Source organism: Somniosus microcephalus, chromosome 5 (assembly GCF_052327205.1).
Source record: "Somniosus microcephalus isolate GS21.2 chromosome 5, FLI_Smic_1.0, whole genome shotgun sequence".
Taxonomy (NCBI): domain Eukaryota; kingdom Metazoa; phylum Chordata; class Chondrichthyes; order Squaliformes; family Somniosidae; genus Somniosus; species Somniosus microcephalus.
The window spans coordinates 14,394,957-14,416,141 of NC_140991.1; the positions used below are offsets into that span (position 1 = coordinate 14,394,957).

General features: G+C 49.3%; 1 protein-coding gene across 2 annotated transcripts in view; it reads right to left on the reverse strand.

The window, feature by feature from the left end:
• The window catches only part of LOC147116901 (uncharacterized), a 148,936-nt gene that overhangs the window by 83,616 nt on the left and 44,135 nt on the right, over nucleotides 1-21,185 (reverse strand). For both annotated transcript variants that reach the window (XM_085987348.1, XM_085987347.1), the window contains one exon: nucleotides 19,629-19,832. In XM_085987348.1, coding sequence (XP_085843474.1) covers nucleotides 19,629-19,832 — 204 coding nt within the window. The remainder of the gene's footprint in view (nucleotides 1-19,628; nucleotides 19,833-21,185) is intronic.

The window sequence follows — 21,185 nt, forward strand, 5'->3', positions numbered from 1 at the left end:
CGGCCCGCATGGGTACTGTCCGGTGACTATATGTCCCCGGGACCCTCTCCCTCACCCCAGTTATCCTCGCACTGGCCAAAACAGGACTGGAGGCGAGACCAAAAGAAACAGCAAATAGACTGATAAGTAACCAGATACTGTGTTTGATCGTTGGGTGTATGTGTATGATAATCGAGTTGGACATGCTTCAAATGTGTCGCTCAGCAGTGATTAAGGGTTGGTGCCAAAGTGGCCCTCAAGATGAACGGTATAAATATAATCTGATCAGAGAAGAAGGGTAAGACAAACCGAGGAACGACTGAGTCGACGGTGGAACTGCCACTGGGAGGTGGCACGGATTAATCAGGGACAGTCAGCATGGATTTGTTAAAGGAAGGTAGTGTCTGACTAACTTGAGTGAATTTTTTGAGGAGGTAACAAGGAAGGTCAATGAGGGTAGTGCGTTTGATGTCGTCTCTGTGGATTTCAGCAAGGCTTTTGATAAGGTCCCGCATGGCAGACTGGTCACGAAAATAAAAGCCCATGGGATCCAAGGCAAAGTGGCAAGTTGGATCCAAAATTGGCTCAGAGGCAGGAAACAAAGGGTAATGGTCGAAGGGTGTTTTTGTGACTGGAAGGCTGTTTCCAGTGGGGTTCCAAAGGGCTCAGTACTGGGCCCTTTGCTTTTTGTGGTATATATCAATGATTTGGACTTGAATGTAGGAAGTATGATTAAGAAGTTTGCGGATGATACAAAAATTGGCCGTGTGGTTGATAATGAAGAAGAAAGCTGCAGACTATAGGAAGATATCAATGGACTGGTCAGGTGGGCAGAACAGTGGAAAATGGAATTCAATCTGGAGAAATGTGTGGTACTGTAATACATTTAGGGAGGGCTAACAAGGCAAGGGAATACACTATAAATGGTAGGACACTGAGAAGTGCACAAAATCAGAGGGACATTGGAGTGCATGTCCACAGATCCCTGAAGGTAGCAGGACGGGTAAGATAAGGTGGTTAAGAAGGCATACGGGATACTTGCCTTTATTAGCCGAGGCATAGAATATAAGAGCAGGGAGGTTATGTTTGAACTGTATAAAATACTAGTTAGATCGCAGGTAGAATACTGCATGCAGTTCTGGTCACCACATTACAGGAAGGATGTGATTGCACTAGAGGGGATGCAGAGATTTATGAGGATGTTGCCTGGGCTGGGGAGTTTTAGCTATGAGGAAAGATTGGATAGGCTGGGGTTGTTTTCTTTGGAACAGGGGAGGGGAGACCTAATTGAGGTGTCTAAAATTATAAGGGACCTAGATAACAAGAAAGAACATAAGAAATAGGAGCAGGAGTAGGCCATTTGGCCCCTCGAGCCTGCTCCGCCATTTAATGAAATCATGGCTGATCTGATCTTGGGCTCAGCTCCATTTCCCTGCCCGCTCCCCATAACCCATCACTCCCTTATTGTTCAAAAATCTGTCTATCTCCACCTTAAACATATTCAATGACCCAGCCTCCACAGCTCTCTGGGGCAGAGAATTCCACAGATTTATGACCCTCAGAGAAGAAATTCCTCCTCATCTCAGTTTTAAATGGGCGGCCCCTTATTCTGAAACTCTGCCCCCTAGTTCCAGATTCCCCCATGAGGGGAAACATCTCTGCATCTACCCTGTCAAGCCCCCTCAGTATCTTATATGTTTCAATAAGATCACCTCTCATTCTTCTAAACTCCAATGAGTATAGGCCCAACTTTTCTTCATAAGTCAACCCCTTCACCTCAGGAATCAACCTCGTGAACCTTCTCTGAACTGCCTCCAATGCAAGTATACCCCTCCTTAAATAAGGAGAACAAAACTGTGCGCAGTACTCTCGCGAGTGGCGCAAACATCACCGCGCTCAGGCGCTGGTCGCTTTGCGCCCCGTTAGCGCCCTCTTCTTAGGGCGCTAACAGGGGGCACTAATCAACCGAATTTCCCCCCCCCCCCCCCGAGTCATAAAGGCGCAGATGGAGGCCATTTGGCACATCGAGTCCATGCCGGCTCTCTGTAGAGCAATCCAGTCAGTCCCATTCTCTCACTCTATCCCCGTAGCTCTGCAAGTTTATTTCCCTCAAGTGCCTATCCAGTCGCCCCTTGAAAACATTGAGTGCCTCCGCTTCCACCACTTCCGTCGGCAGCGAGTTCCAGGTCCTCACCACTCGCTGCGTAAAAAAGTTTTTCCTCACATCCCCCCTGTATCGCTTGCCCAAAACCTTACATCTGTGTCCCCTAGTCCTTGTACCATCAACCAGTGGGAACAGCCTTTCTCCGTCTAGCCTATCCAAACCCGTCATAATCTTGTACACCTCTATCAAATCACCCCGCAACTTCCTTGGCTCTAATGAAAGCAAATCCAGCTTCTCCAACCTGTTCTTGTAGCTAAGATCCCCTATCCCTGGAACCATTCGGGTAAATCTCCTCTGCACCCTCTCAAGTGCCTTCACATCCTTTCTAAAGTGTGGTGACCAGAACTGGACGCAATACTCCAGTTGTGGACTAACCAGTGCTTTATAAAGATTCAGCATAACTTCTCCACTTTTGTACTCAATACCTCTATTTATGAAACCCAAGATCCCATATGCTGTGCTAACCACTCTCTCAATATGTCCCGCCACCTTCAGGGACCTATGCACATTAACTTCCAGGTCCCTCTGTCCCTGCACACACTTTAAAACTGTGCCATTAAGTGCATATTGCCTCTTCCTGTTCCTTCTGCCAAAATGCATTGTAGTGTCTGAGGATCAATAATGCTCAGACTGCAGGAGAACAATAAAACAGGTATTTGCTGAACAGAGAGCAATTCAAGACTGAAATACAGAAGCCTGCTATGGCTTTATATACAGGGGTGGTCACTGCCAGTACTGCAGTATAGAATCAGTTCTTCTCTTAAAGGTACATACACAACAATTCCTCCCCTTTTAGATAAACAGTACATAACATTCATTTAACAACTAAATAATAACTAATTACAATTTTCTCTGTACTATATACATCAACTGAAATAATCATTTATAAGTTCAGTCTTTGAGGGGGCTTCCTGATCCTGACTGGATAGCGCCTTTCTCGAGTATCCTGTTCTTGCGGCGGAGTTGATTCTGGCTCATTGTCATTGGTTGGTTCGTCAGCTTCCAATACCACTGCTTCTGAGGTAGACGCAATCTGTACTTCGGGTTGATTACCAGGTGCACCTGCTCGTGGTATGGGTTTCGCTTGTTCCTGTGACTCTAGAATCTGGTCAGCATGGCGTCTCACGATGCTCTCTCCAACGTCCACTGTGTACATTAGTGGTCCCTGCTGTGTGCATATCGTTCCTGGCTGCCATTTTTCTGTTCGGTAGTCGCGGGCCAAGACTAGTTGCCCTATCTTGAAGCTCCTGGTTGGCTTCTCATTTATGTGCTGGAATTGCTTATCCTCAACATCTCATCTTATGTTTGGTTTGAGCAAATCCAGGCAGGGGGATGGGATACAGAGGGGAGCTGAAATAGGGGGTGATGTGCTGCCAATTATAGAGAAAAAAACAAGTCAGCTTGGTAGACAGGGCAAACATATAAGGGCAAGGCTGGATGGCATCTATTTTAATGCAAGGAGTCTTGCAAATAAGGTGGATGAACTGAAGGTGTTGATAAACACATGGGAGTATGATATTGTTGCTATCACGGAGACATGGTTGAGGGAGGGGCAAGACTGGCAGCTCAATATTCCGGGGTACAGAATCTTCAGGCGAGACAGAGGGGGAGGTATAAGAGGAGGGGGTGTCGCAATATTAATTAAGGAGTCAATTACTGCAGTAAGGAGGGATGATATATTAGCAGGTTCCTCTAATGAGGCCATATGGGTGGAGCTTAAAAACAGAAAGGGGGCAAGCACTTTGCTGGGAGTGTACTATAGGCCTCCAAACAGTCAGGGGGAGATAGAGGAACAGATGTGTAGGCAAATCTCAGAGAAATGTGCAAATAATAGGGTAATAATAATGGGGGATTTCAACTTCCCCAATATTAACTGGGATAGTCAGAGTGTGAAAGGCTCAGAGGGTGTAGAATTCTTAAAGTGCATCCAGGAGAGCTTTTTGAGCCAGCATGTAGAAAGTCCTACAAGAGAGGGGGCGGTACTGGACCTAATTCTAGGGAATGTGGCTGGCCAAGTGGAAAAAGTGCTAGTAGGTGAGCACTTTGGTGACAGTGACCATAATATGGTAAGATTTAAGGTGGTCATGGAAAAGGACAGGGATGGGCCGGAAATAAAGGTTCTAAATTGGGGGAAGGCCGATTTTAATAGGATAAGGCAGGATCTGGCCAAAATGGACTGGGATCAGCTACTTGTAGGAAAATCCGCATCTGAGCAATGGGAGGCTTTCAGAAGGGAGATTGAGATCATACAATTGCAACATGTTCCCGTAAAGGTCAAGGGTGGTTCCAAAAACCACAGGGAACCTTGGATGTCAGGGGATATACGAGAATGGATTAGGAAAAAAAGGAGGGCTTTTGGCAGATACAAAAGGCTAAAGACGGAGGAAGCCCTAGAGGAGTACAAAAAGTGCAGGGGGATACTTAAAAAAGAAATTAGGAGATCAAGGAGGGGCCATGAAATAACACTGGCGAGCAAAATAAAGGAAAATCCTAAGATGTTTTATAAGTATATTAAGGGTAAGAGGATAACTAGGGAAAAAATAGGGCCCATTAGGGACAAAAGTGGCAATGTGTGTGTGGAGCCGGAAGATGTAGGAGGGGTTCTAAATGAATTTTTTGCATCTGTTTTCACTATGGAGAAGGACGATGTAGACATAGAAATAGGGCGGGGGGACTGTGATATGCTCGAACATATTAACATCGAGAGGGAGGTGGTATTGGCGGTTTTAGCTGGCCTAAAAATGGATAAATCCCCAGGCCCGGATGAAATGTATCCCAGGCTGCTGTGTGAGGCAAAGGAAGAGATTGCGGGGGCTCTAACACATATATTCAGGACCTCTGGCCACAGGGGATGTGCCAGAGGACTGGAGAACCGCTAATGTAGTACCATTATTCAAGAAGGGAAGTAGGGAAAAACCGGGGAACTACAGGCCAGTGAGCCTAACATCAGTGGTAGGAAAATTATTGGAAAAAATTCTGAGGGACAAAATTTGTCTCCACTTGGAGAGGCAAGGATTAATCAGGGATAGTCAACATGGCTTTGTCAAGGGAAGATCATGTCTGACTAATTTGATTGAATTTTTTGAGGGGGTGACTAGGTGTGTGGATGAGGGTAACGCAGTGGATGTGGTATACATGGATTTCAGTAAGGCCTTCGATAAAGTCCCACACAGGAGACTGGTCAAGAAGGTAAGAGCCCATGGAATCCAGGGTGCCTTGGCACATTGGATACAAAACTGGCTTAGTGGCAGAAGGCAGAGTGTGATGGTCGAAGGTTGTTTTTGTGACTGGAAGCCTGTGGCCAGTGGGGTACCACAGGGATCGGTGCTGGGTCCCTTGCTGTTTGTGGTCTACATTAATGACTTGGATATGAATGTAAAAGGTATGATCAGTAAGTTCGCGGATGATACAAAAATTGGTAGGGTGGTAAATAGCGAGGAGGGTAGCCTCAGTCTGCAGGACGATATAGATGGGTTGGTCAGATGGGCGGAACAGTGGCAAATGGAATTTAACCCGGAAAAGTGCGAGGTGATGCACTTTGGGGGGGACTAACAAGGCAAGGGAATACACAATGAATGGTAAGACCCTACGCAAGACGGAGGGTCAGAGGGATCTGGGTGTGCAAGTACACAGATCCCTGAAGGCGGTGGAACAGGTGGATAAGGTGGTAAAAAAGGCATATGGGATACTTGCCTTCATTAGCCGAGGCATTGAATATAAGAGCAAGGAGGTTATGATGGAGCTGTATAAAACACTGGTTAGGCCACAGCTGGAATACTGTGTGCAGTTCTGGTCGCCACACTACAGGAAGGATGTGATCGCGTTGGAGAGGGTGCAGAGGAGGTTCACCAGGATGTTACCAGGGCTGGAGCGCTTCAGCTATGAAGAGAGACTGGGCAGATTCGGTTTGTCTTCCTTGGAGCAGAGGAGGCTGAGGGGGGACATGATTGAGGTGTACAAAATTATGAGGGGCATAGATAGGATGGATGCTGAGGAGCTTTTTCCCTTAGTAGAGGGGTCAATAACTAGGGGGCATAGATTCAAGGTAAAGGGCGGGAGGTTTAGAGGGGATTTGAGAAAGAACTTTTTCACCCAGAGGGTGGTTGGAGTCTGGAACTCACTGCCTGAAAGGGTTGTGGAGGCAGGAACCCTCACAACATTTAAGAAGCATTTGGATGAGCACTTGAAATGCCACAGCATACAAGGCTACGGACCAAATGCTGGAATATGGGATTAGATTAGACAGGGCTTGATGGCCGGCGCGGACACGATGGGCCGAAGGGTCTCTATCCGTGCTGTATAACTCTATGACTCTATGACATCTTAGCCTTCGGTTGAAGAACATTATGGCTGGAGCTTGGTTGGTGACTGCATGTGTCGCATTCCGGTAAGCAAACAAGAAATTATCCACCTTGTGTTGTAGTGGTATGTCGTCATTATGCATTGCCTTTATGGCCTTTTTAAAGGTCTGAACAAACCTCTCAGCCAATCCATTTGTTGCTGGATGATATGTAATGCTTCACCCCATTATTCCTCAGAAACCTCCGGAAATCCTCTGACACAAACTGTGGCCCATTGTCGGAGCAAATCTGTTCTGGCAAGCCATTCCTGGCGAAGATGGTCCATAGGACTGCAATAGTTTTCTCCGTGGTGGTGGAGGACATTTTGATGACCTCTGGCCATTTCGAATGGGCGTCCACAGCGATTAGGAACATTGATTCCATAAATGGACCAGCAAAATCAATGTGTACCCGTTGCCATGAAGATGAGGGCCACTCCCATGGATGTAGCGGGGCCTGTGGTGGAGCGTTTTGGACCTTCTGGCATCCTGTGCATCTCTTGGTCATATCCTCGATTTCTTTATCGATTTCCGGCCACCACACAAACGCCCTGGCTAGGCTCTTCATTTTTACCCCTCCCAGATGACCCTCATGAAGCTCATTGAGCACTCTATCTCTCAACTTAGGTGGAATTACCACTCGGGATCCACACATCAAGGTCCCCCGGCACACTGACAGCTGTTCTCTCCTTGGCGAGAATGCTGGCAACAGTGAGTCGCCATGTGCTGGCCATCCCTTCACCGTCAAATCATAGGCCCGAGAGTGTGTCGGGTCATTTCGGGTTTCCTTCGCTATACTTGAGTTTGTAACAGGTAGACATTCGACTATGGTCGCATGGAATATCTCAACAGGGTCCACTGCAGGTGCTTCCTCTACCGTAGGCAACGGTAGGCGCGACAGCCCATCAGCGTTTCCATGCTGTTTCGTACCCTTGTACTCTGTGTCGTACTGATGTGCCCCTAGAAAAAGGGACCATCTTTGCAGCCGTTGCGCCGTCATCACCGGAACGCCCTTCTTTGGGTTAAAAATGGAGACCAGGGGCTGATGATCAGTCAGTTGGGTGAATTTCTGCCCGTGCAGATAGTGATTGAACTTCTTCACCCCCCACACCAGGCTGAGGGCCTCCCTGTCAATCTGGGCGTAGTTACGCGCAGCTGAGGTTAACGAGCGCGACGCAAAGGCTATTGGCCTCTCTGAACCGTCAAGGAATTTGTGTGACAGCACCGCTCCGATGCCGTAGGGAGACGCATCACATGCTAACCGAATCGGTAGTGTTGGATTGTAGTGGGCCAATACTTCTTTTGAAGTGATTAAGCACTTACATTTCTGAAAGGCACGCTTACACTCATCACTCCATTTCCATGTTACTCCAGTTTGCAGTAGGGCATTCAGTGGGTGCAGAATTGTAGATAAATTCGGCAAGAACTTATGGTAGTAGTTCACCAACCCGAGGAACGACCTCAGTTGCGACATATTTTCCAGTGCTGGAGCCTTGACTACAGCCTCAATCTTGTCCGGCGACTTATGCAACCCTTCCTCATCAATCATGTGGCCACAATACGAGATTTGTCTCCTGAAGAACTCGCATTTGGGGCGGTTGGCTCGTAGCCCATATTCCTGTAATCTCGTGAGCACCTGCTCCAGGTTGGCAAGGTGTTCACTGTCATTTTCGCCCGTAACCAGGATGTCGTCCAAATAACACTGGGTCCCCAGGATCCCTTGCAGGACTTGTTCCATTGCTCTCTGCCAAATAGCCGGGGCTGATGCTACCCCGAATACCAGTCGATTGTACTGGTAAAGGCCTTTGTGAGTGTTTATCATGAGGCATTTCCTAGACGCTTCTTCCACCTCCATTTGTAGATACGCTTGGGCCAGATCAATCTTTGTAAAGCGTTTCCCTCCAGATAGTGAGGTGAAAATATCTTCTATCCGTGGAAGTGGATATTGTACTGTGTGCAGAACTGGGTTCACAGTTACCTTGAAGTCCCCACAGATGCGAACCTTCTTCGGTTCCCCAGGCGTGCGTCTGTCATTTTTTTTACTTTCTTGTACTTTTCCTTAGTAGTTCTTGTAGTGTTGGTTTTCTTTCCCGACCTGCAGACTCTTGCTATATGTCCCATTTTCCCGCATTGCCTGCATACTTTGTCCTTAACCCAGCAGTCCTTCTGATCATGGGTTGTTCTGCCGCAGCGATAGCACTTTTCTGCTCCATACGCCATTTCGTTAGCGCTGTATTCCTGTGGTTTCTGTTGTATTTCCGCAGCTCCCCGTGCTGCTGCTTCGTAGGATACTGCCACGCTGAAAGCCTGTTCTAGCGTCAGGTCCTTTTCCGAAAGTAGTCGTTTCTGGGTTCCTTCACTCTGGAGCCCACAGACAAACTTATCCTGTAAGGTGTCTGCCAGTCCTGCTCCGAACTGGCAGTGCTTCGATAACTTGCGTAGTTCCGTAAGATAGTCAGCATTGTTCTCATCTTTGTGCTGGTTTCTTTTATGGAACTTGAATCTTTCTGCTATCAGCAGCGGTGTAGGGTTTAGGTGTTCCTGTAAGATATTAACAATCTCTTCAAAACTTTTCTCCATTGGTTTAGCTGGGGTAATTAAATTCCGCAATAGGCCGTACGTTCTCGCGCCCATCAAATTTAATAATACCGACGCCTTCTTTCCATTGGCCACCTCATTGACATTGCAGTACACTCCAATTCTTTCCACATACGTGGTCCAGTCTTCTACCTCGTTGTCGAAAGCAGTGATACTGCCACTCTTCGGCATCTTGGGTGATTTAAAATGGCGCCTCCCGCGCTTTTCCTTCTTCCCCAATGGAATAAAATGGCGCCTCCCGCGCTTTTCCTTCTTCCCCTTGCTGCCACGCTGCTCCTAACGTTCTACAGGGTAATGGCGGCGAACCGCGGCTTTGGCGCGTCTCACTTTTCCTTCCCCGCGTTCTATCCTCTCCATGCTGCCCTGTTCTTGAGCACTGACCGCGCCCTGTGTGCTCCACCCTCTCTCTCTCTCTTTTCCTCCCGACGACGCTGCATGGCCCCTTTGCAGAGCCGCTCGATCGAGCCCGAGCCCGCCGCAGTCCGGAAGGGTCAGCGCACTACCTGCTACCAGCACGACTTGCTGGAACACCTCGACTGAGGAGCCAGGCCCAGCTCTCCACGGCCTCCCCTGCAACTCTCCGATGGATCCCTGGGCGGTTGCCCGCGGGCGACGCCCGCCGTTCTGACTTCGACCTCCAAGAAGCTTCTCTTCAGGGAAAAGATCCCCGTGAGGTGATGCAGTACTGCAGGTGAGTTCAAACCTGCCCGTCGCCAGTGTAGTGTCCGAGGATCAATAATACTCAGACTGCAGGAGAACAATAAAACAGGTATTTACTGAACAGAGAGTAATTCAAGACTGAAATACAGAAGCCTGCTATGGCTTTATATACAGGGGTGGTACTGCACTATAGAATCAGTTCTTCTCTTAAAGGCACATGCACAACATGCATCACCTCACACTTCTTTGTATTAAATTCCATCTGCCACTTGTCTGCCCATTCTGCTAGCCTTTCTATGTCCTGTTGCAGTCGATTGGTATCATTAGCACTGTTTGCCACACCCCCAAGTTTGGTGTCATCAGCAAATTTAGAAATTCTACTCTGTATTCCAATATCCAGGTCATTTATATATATCAAATAAAGCAGTGGCCCCAGCACTGACCCTTGGGGAACACCACTGTCTACCATCCTCCAGTCTGAAAAACAGCCATTTACCATTTGCTGTTTTCAGTCCTTAAGCCAATTCCTTATAAAAAGCTGCCACTTATTCCATGAGCCTGTGGCGACACGCCACCACTGGACATAATCCGCTCACGGCGGCACAGACAGTCTAAGCAGAAGCCCCCTGCCGGGGGCCCTTTCCTCCAGCAACTTGTTTCCCGCAGGGACAGGCTGCCGGGAGCACTTCCTGTCTGGGAAGTATTTAAGTGGATGCGCGGGCTTTTCTAGTTCCTGTTTGTCATGTGGTTGGAATAAAGCAGTTGTGTGTTCAATAGCTCTGGTCTCGACTCCCACGTTTGCCGCGGTATCTCAACACTGGTGACCCCGACGCTCAGGACGAATCCTAAGCTAGCATGGTGGATACAAACGCAGTCACGGTTAAATTACCAGACTTTTGGGAGAATCTCGCCGAAGCCTGGTTCGTTCAAGCTGAGTCCAGATTCCGGCTGAAAGGCATTACAGTCGACGCCACGAAGTACGACTACCTCGTCGCCTTGCTCACCTACGCTACAGTCCCCAAGGTTTGGGCAGCGCTGCAGAATCCACCAACGGAGGGCAAGTACGAACATCTGAAGGCTGCGCTACTTAAAAAATTTCAAACGTCCTCTTACCAGCGCCACTGCCGACTCCTGGACCTCCCCGGCCTTGGTGACGCTTCACCATCAGACCTGCTTTCCCACATGCTGTCCCTCTCAGACGACAAAAATCCCGGCGCCCTTTTTCGCACGCTTTTCATTCGGCAGCTCCCCGCCAGCATCCGCCCGCTCATTGTGGAGTCTGACTCCACGGACCTGAATGATATAGCCGAAAAGGCCGACCGGCTGCTCTCTGCACAGGCCGCTCGCGACGTCGCGCCCGACCTCACGGCAACGACCACGCGGTCTTCCCGGGCCGCTAGGCCCGACCGCCCTACCACTCCGGGTCACTGCTACTACCACACCCGTTTTGGCACTAGGGCTCAACGCTGCACGCCACCGTGTTCCTTCAAACCCCCCCCCCGCACCGGCCCCCGCGATGGCCGCGGGGCAGAAGGAGCCCCTACTGTACGTCACCGACGACAGAACCAACCGCCGATTTCTGTGCGACACAGGGGCCCAGCACAGCATCACCCCCGCCTCCGCCCTCGAGATCCAACGCGGCACACGGGGTATCACACTGGCTGCAGCCAACGGCTCTGAAATCCGCACATATGGCACCCGCATGGTCACGCTCGACCTCGCGGGCCACCGCTACGAGTTCCTCACAGCCAAGGTCCTCTGCCCACTCATCGGCGCCGACTTCCTACGCGCCCACGGCCTCCTTGTCGACATTCCGAGGCACCGCCTCGTCGACATCAACACTATGGCCCCCATCCCCGGCGCCTTTACCCCGGCCCGTTCGGCCGGCCTGACGACCTACTGCCTCGCCAGAGCCACGAACGACTACTCGGCACTCCTAGCTGAGTTTCCCGCCCTCACTAACCCGACCTTTTCGGCCAAAGCCGCCAAGCACGGTGTGGAACACTATATCCCCACCACCGGCCCCCCAGTTTCTGCCCACGCCCGCAGACTCAACCCGGCCAAGCTGGAAATCGCGCGGGCCGAGTTCACCAACATGGAACAACTCGGCATCATCCGCCGCTCCAGCAGCCCTTGGGCCTCGCCCCCAAGCCCGGCGGAGGCTGGTGCCCTTGCGGGGACTACCGCCGCCTCCACCCCCGACCGATACCCGGTGCCACACATCCAGGACTTCTCGGCCCGACTGGCCGGACGAACCATCTTTTCTAAAGTCGACCTGGTGCGCGGTTACCACCAAGTCCCCGTACACCCCGCGGACATCCCCAAAACGGCCGTCATCACCCCATTCGGCCTGTTCCAGTTCCTGAGGATGCCCTTCGGCCTCAAGAATGCAGCACAGGCTTTCCAGCGCCTTATGGACTCAGTCCTCCGGGACCTGAACTTCCTATTCGTCTATCTAGACGACATTCTCGTGGCCAGCTCCTCCAAACAGGAACACCTCGAACACCTTCGCATCCTGTTCGGGCGCCTAGCCCAACACGGGCTCATCCTCAGCCCGGCGAAGTGCCAATTCGGCCTAACCGAGATCGATTTTCTCGGTCACCACATCACCCCTGCTGGGGCCGTCCCCCTGCCCAACAAGGTGCAGGCCGTCCAGCAATTCCCCCGCCCCACAACCATCAAGGGCCTCCAGGAGTTCCTCGGGATGGTGAACTTCTACAACAGGTTCATCCCCAGAGCCGCAGCCCTCATGAAGCCCCTATACGACTCCCTCCGAGGAAAATCCGGCAAGATGGACGTAGCCTGGACCACTGACACGGCAGCCGCCTTCGACGCCACCAAAAACGCGCTCGCCGACGCCACTCTGCTCGCGCACCCGAGGGCCGATGCCCGGGTCGCGCTCACCACCGATTCCTCCGACCACGCGGTCGGGGCCGTGTTCGAGCAGTGGGTCAATGGCGCGTGGCAGCCACTTGCCTTCTACAGCCGCCAACTGCGCCCCCCGGAGGTCAAATACTCCACTTTCGACCGCGGGCTTCTCGCACTCCACCTGTCGGTCCGCCATTTCAGGTTCCTCCTGGAAGGCCGCCCCTTCACCGCATATGTGGACCACAAGCCACTCACATACGCGATGGCCAAGCACACCGAACCCTGGTCCGCTAGGCAGCAACGCCAGCTCGCGGCCATCTCCGAGTTTACTACGGACATTCAGCACGTCTCCGGTAGAGACAACGTGGTCACCGACTGCCTTTCCCGTCCCGCCGTCTGTGCGAATCACCTCGCGGTCGACTACGCACAACTAGCAGCGGCCCAGCTCACGGACCCAGACCTCCTCTCGGCGGCTACCAGCCTGCCAGGGCTACGCCTAGCCAAGGTCGCGCACGGGCCCGAAGCCACGGCAGTCACGTGCGACGTCTCACTCGGCCAACCCAGGCCGGTCGTCCCTGAGACCTGGCGCCGCCGCGTCTTCGACGCGCTCCACGGGCTCTCTCACCCGGGTTCCCGCGCATCCGTCAAACTCCTCTCCAAGCGCTTCGTCTGGCGCGGCCTCAGCAGAGATGTTCGGACTTGGGCCACCTCCTGCCTCGCCTGCCAACGGGCTAAGGTACAGCTGCACACCAAAGCACCCCTGGGAGACTTCGAGGTACCCAGCCGCCGCTTCGACCACGTACACGTCGACATCGTCGGTCCCCTGCCGCCATCGCAAGGCCAAACTTATCTCCTTACGATGGTCGACCGCTACACACGCTGGCCTGAGGCAGTGCCGCTGACCTCCACCACCACAGCTGACATCGCCAGGGCGATCGTTAACACCTGGGTTGCGAGGTTCGGCGTACCGGCCGACATAACCTCCGACAGGGGCGCCCAGTTCACCTCCGAACTCTGGACGGCCACAGCACGCAACCTCGGGGTGACGCTCCACCGCACCACGGCGTACCACCCGCAGGCCAACGGACTTTGTGAACGCTTCCACAGGTCACTCAAGGCCTCACTCCGCGCCGGCCTGCAGGACAGTACCTGGACTGACCGCCTACCGTGGGTGCTACTCGGCCTACGCACCGCGGTCAAGGAAGACCTCCAGTCCTCGGCAGCGGAGTTAGTCTACGGACAACCGCTGCGCGTCCCAGGCGAATTCCTTCCGGAGCCTACCAAGCCTTGGTCGGCCGAACAGCAGCGGCTCGACTTTCTCTTCCGCTCAGCAGTTCGCCCCACTTCCGGTCAACCGACACGGCGAACTCGCACCTGACGTCCCGCCAAATTTACAGCAGGCGCGCTTCGTCTTCGTGCAACACGACGCGCACCGCGGGCCCCTGCGACCCCCGTACGACGGTCCGTATGAGGTACTACAAACCGGGGACAAGGTCTTCAAGCTGCGACTCGGCGACAGGGTCGAGACAGTCTCCATCGACCGGCTCAAACCAGCACACACAGAACCAGGGGAACAGGTCCCCGTGGCCCAGCCTCCAACTAGAGGCCGTCCCCCCGGCAAGCCAGCACAGCCGGCGGCGAACCGCCCGACCCAACCAACCAGACCGGCGACCACTCAGAGCCGCTGCGGCAGAACCATTAGACCACCGTCACGACTCGTCCACTCCTCCTAAGCGGATTCTGGGGGGAGCTCTGTGGCGACACGCCACCACTGGACATAATCCGCTCACGGCGGCACAGACAGTCTAAGCAGAAGCCCCCTGCCAGGGGCCCTTTCCTCCAGCAACTTGTTTCCCGCAGGGACAGGCTGCCGGGAGCACTTCCTGTCTGGGAAGTATTTAAGTGGATGCGCGGGCTTTTCTAGTTCCTGTTTGTCATGTGGTTGGAATAAAGCAGTTGTGTGTTCAATAGCTCTGGTCTCGACTCCCACGTTTGCCGCGGTATCTCAACAAGCCTCAATTTTGTTAACCAGCCTTCTATATGGTACTTGTCAAACACCTTCTGAAAATCCATGTAGACAACATCCATTGCATTCCCTTCATCAATCCTCCCTGTTACTTCATCAAAAAATTCAATTAGATTACTCAAACACGATCTGCCTTTTACAAATGCGTGTTGGCTCTCCTTAATTAGCTCAAACCTTTCCAGTGCTTGTTAATTTTTTCATTGATTATTGTTTCTAAAACTTTACCCACCACTGATGTTAAACTGACCGGCCTGTAGTTACTAGGATTGTCCTTACACCCTTTCTTGAACAATGGTGTCACATTTGCCCCTTTCCAATCCTCAGGCACCTACCCCGCATCTAGGGAAGATTGGAAAATTATGGCAAGTCCTTCCGCTATCTCCTCCCCCAATTCCCTTAGCAACCTGGGATGCAAGCCATCTGGACCAGGCAACTTGTCCACTCCAAGCATACCCAGCCTTTCTAGTACATCCTGTCTATCACTTTTCACCCCTTCCATTGCTTCTACCTTTTCCACTTCTACTGATATTTTGTCAGCATCCACCTCCTTAGTAAACACCGATACAAAGTACTCATTGAGTATTCTAGCCTTGCCCTGAGCCTCTAAGCATATATCACCTTCGTTGTCCCTAATAGGCCCCACCCTGTCTCTTACTACCCGCTTACTGTTTACATGCCGGTAGAAGATTTTTGGGTTCCCTTTTATGTTAACAGCCATTCTACTCTCATATTCTCTTTGCCAATCTTATTTTCATCTTCACTTCCCCTCTCAACTTATTGTATTTGGTCTGGTTCTCCCTTGAAGAATTCACCTGACATTCATCATACACCCTCTTTTTTTGTTTCATCATCTTCTCTAGCTCCCTCGTCATCCAAGGAGCCCTTGCTTTGGTTCCCTTACCCTTCCCTCTTGTTGGAATGTACCTGACGTAAGAAAACTACTAGGCACTTGGTCTAAGCATTAAACAAAGCTTTAATCAACTGTTTTACAACATGGAGGTCTAGTTGTGTCCTTCACTAGTTCCTGTTAAGAATGTCCTGCGCAAGCTGGACCCGTGCCTGAGTATTTATACTCTCCCTGGACAGCGCCACCCATAGGCCGCTCAGTATTATTTCATAAGTCTTTCTTTCATGAATGACTGATTCATGTCAGTACCTAGCCTGTACTTGGAACATCTCCTCCTTAAAGATCACCCATTGTTCTGTTACAGTTTTTCCTGTCAGTCTTTGGTTCCATTTTACTCTGGTTAGATCCTTTCACATCCCATTGAAGTTAGCCCTATTCCAGTTTAGAAGTTCCACTCTAGATTGTTCCTTAACCCTCTCCATTGCTAATCTAAATCTTATGATACGATGATCACTCCTACCCAAGTGTTCTCCCACAGACACTTGGTCGACCTGGCCCACCTCATTCCCCAGCACCAGATCCAGCAATGCCTCCTTCCTAGTTGGGCCAACAACATACTGGTCAAGGAAATTCTCCTGAATACATTTCAGAAATTCCTTCTCCTCCTTTCCCTTTACCCTAGCATTATCCCAATCGATATTTGGGTAATTAAAGTCCCCCAACATCACCACTCTATAGCTCCTGCATATCTCTGCGATTTCCCTGCAGATTTGTTCCTCTACCTCTCTCTCACTACTTGGAGGCCTGTAGAATACCCCCAGTAGCATGATCATACCCTTTTTGCTCCTCAACTCAAACCAAATTGATTCTGACCTTGTCCCTTCAAGAACATCCTCCCTTTCCAACACTACAATGTCTTCCTTAATCAACACTGCCACCCCTACTCCCTTTTTTCCTTCCCTATCTTTTCTGAACACCTTTTACCCTTGAATATTAAGTACCCTCTCTATCTACGCTATCAACTCCTTTAATCATCCTAAACACCTCAATTAGATCACCCCTTCATCTTCTATACACAAAGCCTAGTCTGTGCCAGCTATTTAACCCTTTTAGCTCCGTTATCACTCTGGTGAATCTGCACTACACCCCTTTCGAGGTCAATACATCCTTCCTGTGGTGCGGTGCCCAGAACTGAACACAGTACTCCAGACAGGGTTTAACCAGAGCTTTATATAACTGTAACATAACTTCGATTCCTTTGTATTCCAGCCCCCTTGAAATAAAAGCCAACATTCCATTAGCCTTTTAAATTATTTGTTGTACCTGCCCACTAGCTTTTAGTAAGATGTTGGGGCAGTAATTCCTCCCCAAACACGTGAGCACGGAAGGGGTACTCACGCGTCTGGCCGGAGGAAATGCCGGTTTTCAGCATGCACAGCGCACGCGCTGAAAACCGTCATTTCCTCTCCTCTAACCCAAGAGGTGAAGAGGCTAGCGCGTGCGCTGTAGGGGGCAGCGTGTGCGTCTTGGATTTCCTCTGTTTTGGGGGATTTGCGCATGTGTAAAGGCCTCCGGTCTTTACGCTTGTAAAAAGCACACGTAAGTATTTATTTTTACAGGCAAGTGGTGTTTTAGTGCAATTTAGAATTTTTTTTCCCCACAGGTTTATTATTTTAAAGAATCTACAATAAGGTAAGTTTAGTTTTAGACCCTTTTTATTAAAAATTTATTTTTCTCAAAAAAAAAAATTATTGTTTAAATTATTTTTTTAAACTTATTTATACTTAATTTAATGATTGGGATGTTTTTTTTAATTTTATTTAAAGTTTAAGTAGTGTTTTGGGGTGCAGTACTTCTCATGAGTTTGACAGTTCTTACTCTCAAACTTATGAATGAAGTTTCCCCTCCCCTGATTGGCTGAACAGTGCTCACCTGATCCCAGCCGGCACATCACACTAACTACGCCGCTGGGTCAGGTTAGCACAGCGCGCCGACATCAGAACCGGGCCACTGACAGGAAATCCACTGCGGGCCAGGTTTCAGATGTCGGCGCGCCGGGTAAGTGCACATCGGGGGCTTGCAGGCGCGGCAAGCCCCCGACACCAGGTTCTGGGCCGCTATGTCAAAGCCAGCAGTAAGTAACCAAGAATAATGAATGAAGAAAAATTAAAATGCAGAAATGAAGGCCACCCCAGCAAAACCAAATAATGTATGAGGCAAAAGCAAAATACTACGGATGCTGGAAATCTGAAATAAAAACAGAAAATGCTGGAAATACTCAGCAGGTCAGGCAGCATCTGTGGAGACAGAAACAAAGTTAACGTTTCAGGTTGATGACCTTTCTTCAGAACTGGAAAAAGTTAAAGAGATGTAACAAATTTTAAGCAAGTGCAGGGGCGGGGAGGGGAGGAAGCAAAATGGAGCAAAGATTATATGCAAATACAAAAAGAAGCATACTTTAAACAGGCAAGGTTCCAGGACTCCAAAGTGTTCACATTTCATAGGTGAAGCTGGTGAGCTGGCTATGGGGAAAGAATAGGGGAACAGGGGAGTGGGAGTAATTGGATAGCTCTTATAAAAAACTGGCACAGGTGCGATGGGCTGAATGGCCTCCTTCTGTGCTGTATGATTCTAAGCTCATGCTGAGTGGGTGGATCACCACTTGAAGACGTAAAATCTGCCATTGCACCAGAATTTTTGAAATTAAATTAAGTTGTGCAAGCCAATGGCATGGCCTCAGTATTTAATCACCTTTTGGAAAAACAGACGGTCTGGGAATCAGGTATGCGATGTTGGACACCCAATTTTCCAATTTCCAAGGAAGGCCCCACAGCTCACAAAAAGTACCTTATTATGTATTTGACTATTAATTATTGTCCATTAAATGTAATGGATGGAAAATCAGCGGCTGAGGTTGCGTAATTTCACAATATGAATTCCCAGTATGCACCATGAGCACATATTCAGAAAATGTATCCTATAGTAAGCTTCATTTAATATTCCAAAATAAAACATCTGAATTTTAAAAAACTTCTGTAGATTACTGGACTTGCAAACAAATTGGAAGTATTGGTAATAATGGTGTCAAGACAGATAGGGAGTGATTTCCTCACCTGAAAAATGGGAGGCTAGGAGGGAAAAATTGGGATGGGTGGGGAAGTTCGGCCTTGAACGTCCAAGGCCCACCTGATGCAATTTTTAGATGGGCCTGTAAATGAGTGCACAGTAGGTCTGCCCATTTTCAATGGGAGGCTGTTTTAATATGTAAATCAAGGTTCTATGCTGTGCAGGACCCCAATTGCAATTTTGAAGGACAAATAAGCAGAGCATGCGCTGTGCAAGCTCCACCCATTTGTACCAGGCAGTGTGCAACCTAACCAGTGGTTCTTAATGGGACCGCTAGTGGCCATTCCACAAAAGGGACTCAAACATTTTTGTCTTTTATTCTTGTGAGGTCAGGAGGAGCAGGAGAGCTCTTGCTAACATTTTCACGTTTCATAAATTTGAATATGATTAAGTTCTGTCAGGCACCATTTTGATTGGAGGACTCATAAATCTATTTAAAAAATCCTTTTCTAACTAAAATATATACCACTACTTTTTTTTATTTATCTCCCCTTTATTTATTTTCCTCCTCACTAGCCCAAGCTAAAAGATTGGCAGGTGAACTACATTCAGGCCTCTCCAAAAAAACACTCTTGATTGAATCAGCAAGAGCCATGTATGGGAAGCATGCTGATTCATTCCTCCTAAGCCATCTCCACCATTCCCAATCCCAATTTGCTTATAATTCTTGTAAGATCAGATCAGATTTCTCCATATGAGAAATTACAAGCATTGACTTGCATTTTATATCACTGTTCCTTTATCATCACTGGGACAAAGTCTTGGAACTCCCTACATAACAGCACTGTGGGAGTACCTTCACCACACAGACTGCAGCGGTTCAATAAGGCATCTCACCACCACCTTCTCAAGGGCAATTAGGGATGGGCAATAAATCCTGGCCTTGCCAATGACACCCACATCCCAAGAATGAATAAAAAATTAATGATCCTACGGCACCCAACATTACAGAATCAATGTGCCATGCTGCCCTTAAAAAAAAAGACTATTAAAATCACAAATTTCCTCTTGTTGTTAGTACCTTTCCCACGGTTATTCACCGCCACTGCCTGAACATCACCCCTCCTTCCAGCAGCAGCACTTTGACATGGGGGATTGTTTGCAGGTTTGTTGCTGACGGGAGCAGCTAAGTCAATGGCACGTTGAGGCCGTTTCGGTCGTTGTTGAATTGAAGCTTGAACAGATGCATTTCTTCTCAAGCATGTGCTTCTGCGCCTTTTTGGTACTGTCATTAAACAAAGAACAAAAGTAGTTCAAAACTTACAAAGCAATAGTCTAACTACAGAAAGTGCTGATTAATACTATCAAATCACAAATACAATCAAATTGAACAAATAACCATTTAGTAACATGGGCTGTTAAAGGAATATTCTAGAAAAATCACATTTCTGAGACTAAAGTAAATTACTGTGATATAAGTATTTAAGTTAATTTTTTTCGATACAGTTCAGGCCTCAACAAACACTTTTGATTTGTGCTCATGTCAAAAAGACAACTTCTATTTAAATACAGATGCCAGTCTTCAGCCAACTCGATTCACTCCATGTGATATCAAGGAAGGGCTGAGCACACTGGATACATCAAAGGCTATGGACCCCGACAAAATCCCGGCTGTAGCGCTGAAGACTTGTGCCCCAGAACTAGCCGCGCCTCGAGCCAAGCAGTTCCAATACAGCTGCAACACTGGCATCTACCCAAAAATGTGGAAAATTGCCCAATTATGTCCTAACCACCAAAAGCAGGACAAATCCAATCCAGCCAATTACCGCCCGATCAGCTTAGTCTCAATCATCAGCAAAGTGATGGAAGGTATTGTCAACAGTGATACCAAGTGGCACTTAGTAACCAATAAGCTGCTCACTGATGCCCAGTTAGGGTTCTGCCAGGACCACTCGGCTCCAGACCTCATTACAGCCTTGGTCCAAACATGGACAAAAGAGCTGAATTCCAGAGGTGAGGTGAGAGTGACTCCCCTTGACATCAAGGCAGCACTTGACTGAATGTGGCATCAAGGAGCCCTAGTAAAACTGAAGTTATTGGAGATCAGTGTCAGCTGTGGCTCAGTAGGTAGCACTCTCTAGGTAGGAGGGGCTGAGAGAGAGCAGGTGTTGCTGGGTGCTTGATTACAGCAGGGTGTTGGAGTGAGTTTGTAAAAAGTTGGTGGTGGGTTTTTTCAGGTTATAGGGCCTTTTTGTTCCATAAACAGCAGCCAGATGGCTGAGGGGCCCGGAGTGCCAGGCACCTCAGAGGACAATGTTCCTAGGATGAATTTAATCAGGGGAGAAAATGTTGGGGGAAGGGAGAATAAAAGGCTTAAAGATTTGGGCCGGGACTCCAAAACATTTGGAAAATAAAACACGGTGGTGGTTCAGTGCGAGGATAAGGAGATACAAGCTTGGGATATTATCCAGGTGGTACATGAGGACTGCGGCGAGGGAAGCTGCTTTGCCTGCTGACCAAAGCCGAATGTTGGAGGTGACGGTCAATGGCCAAGAGGAGGTGGAAAGACTTTTACTGATTTTGAAGGTTGGAGATAAGTTCTTGGAGGTATCTCTGCTCTATTCTGAAGAGGTGGTGG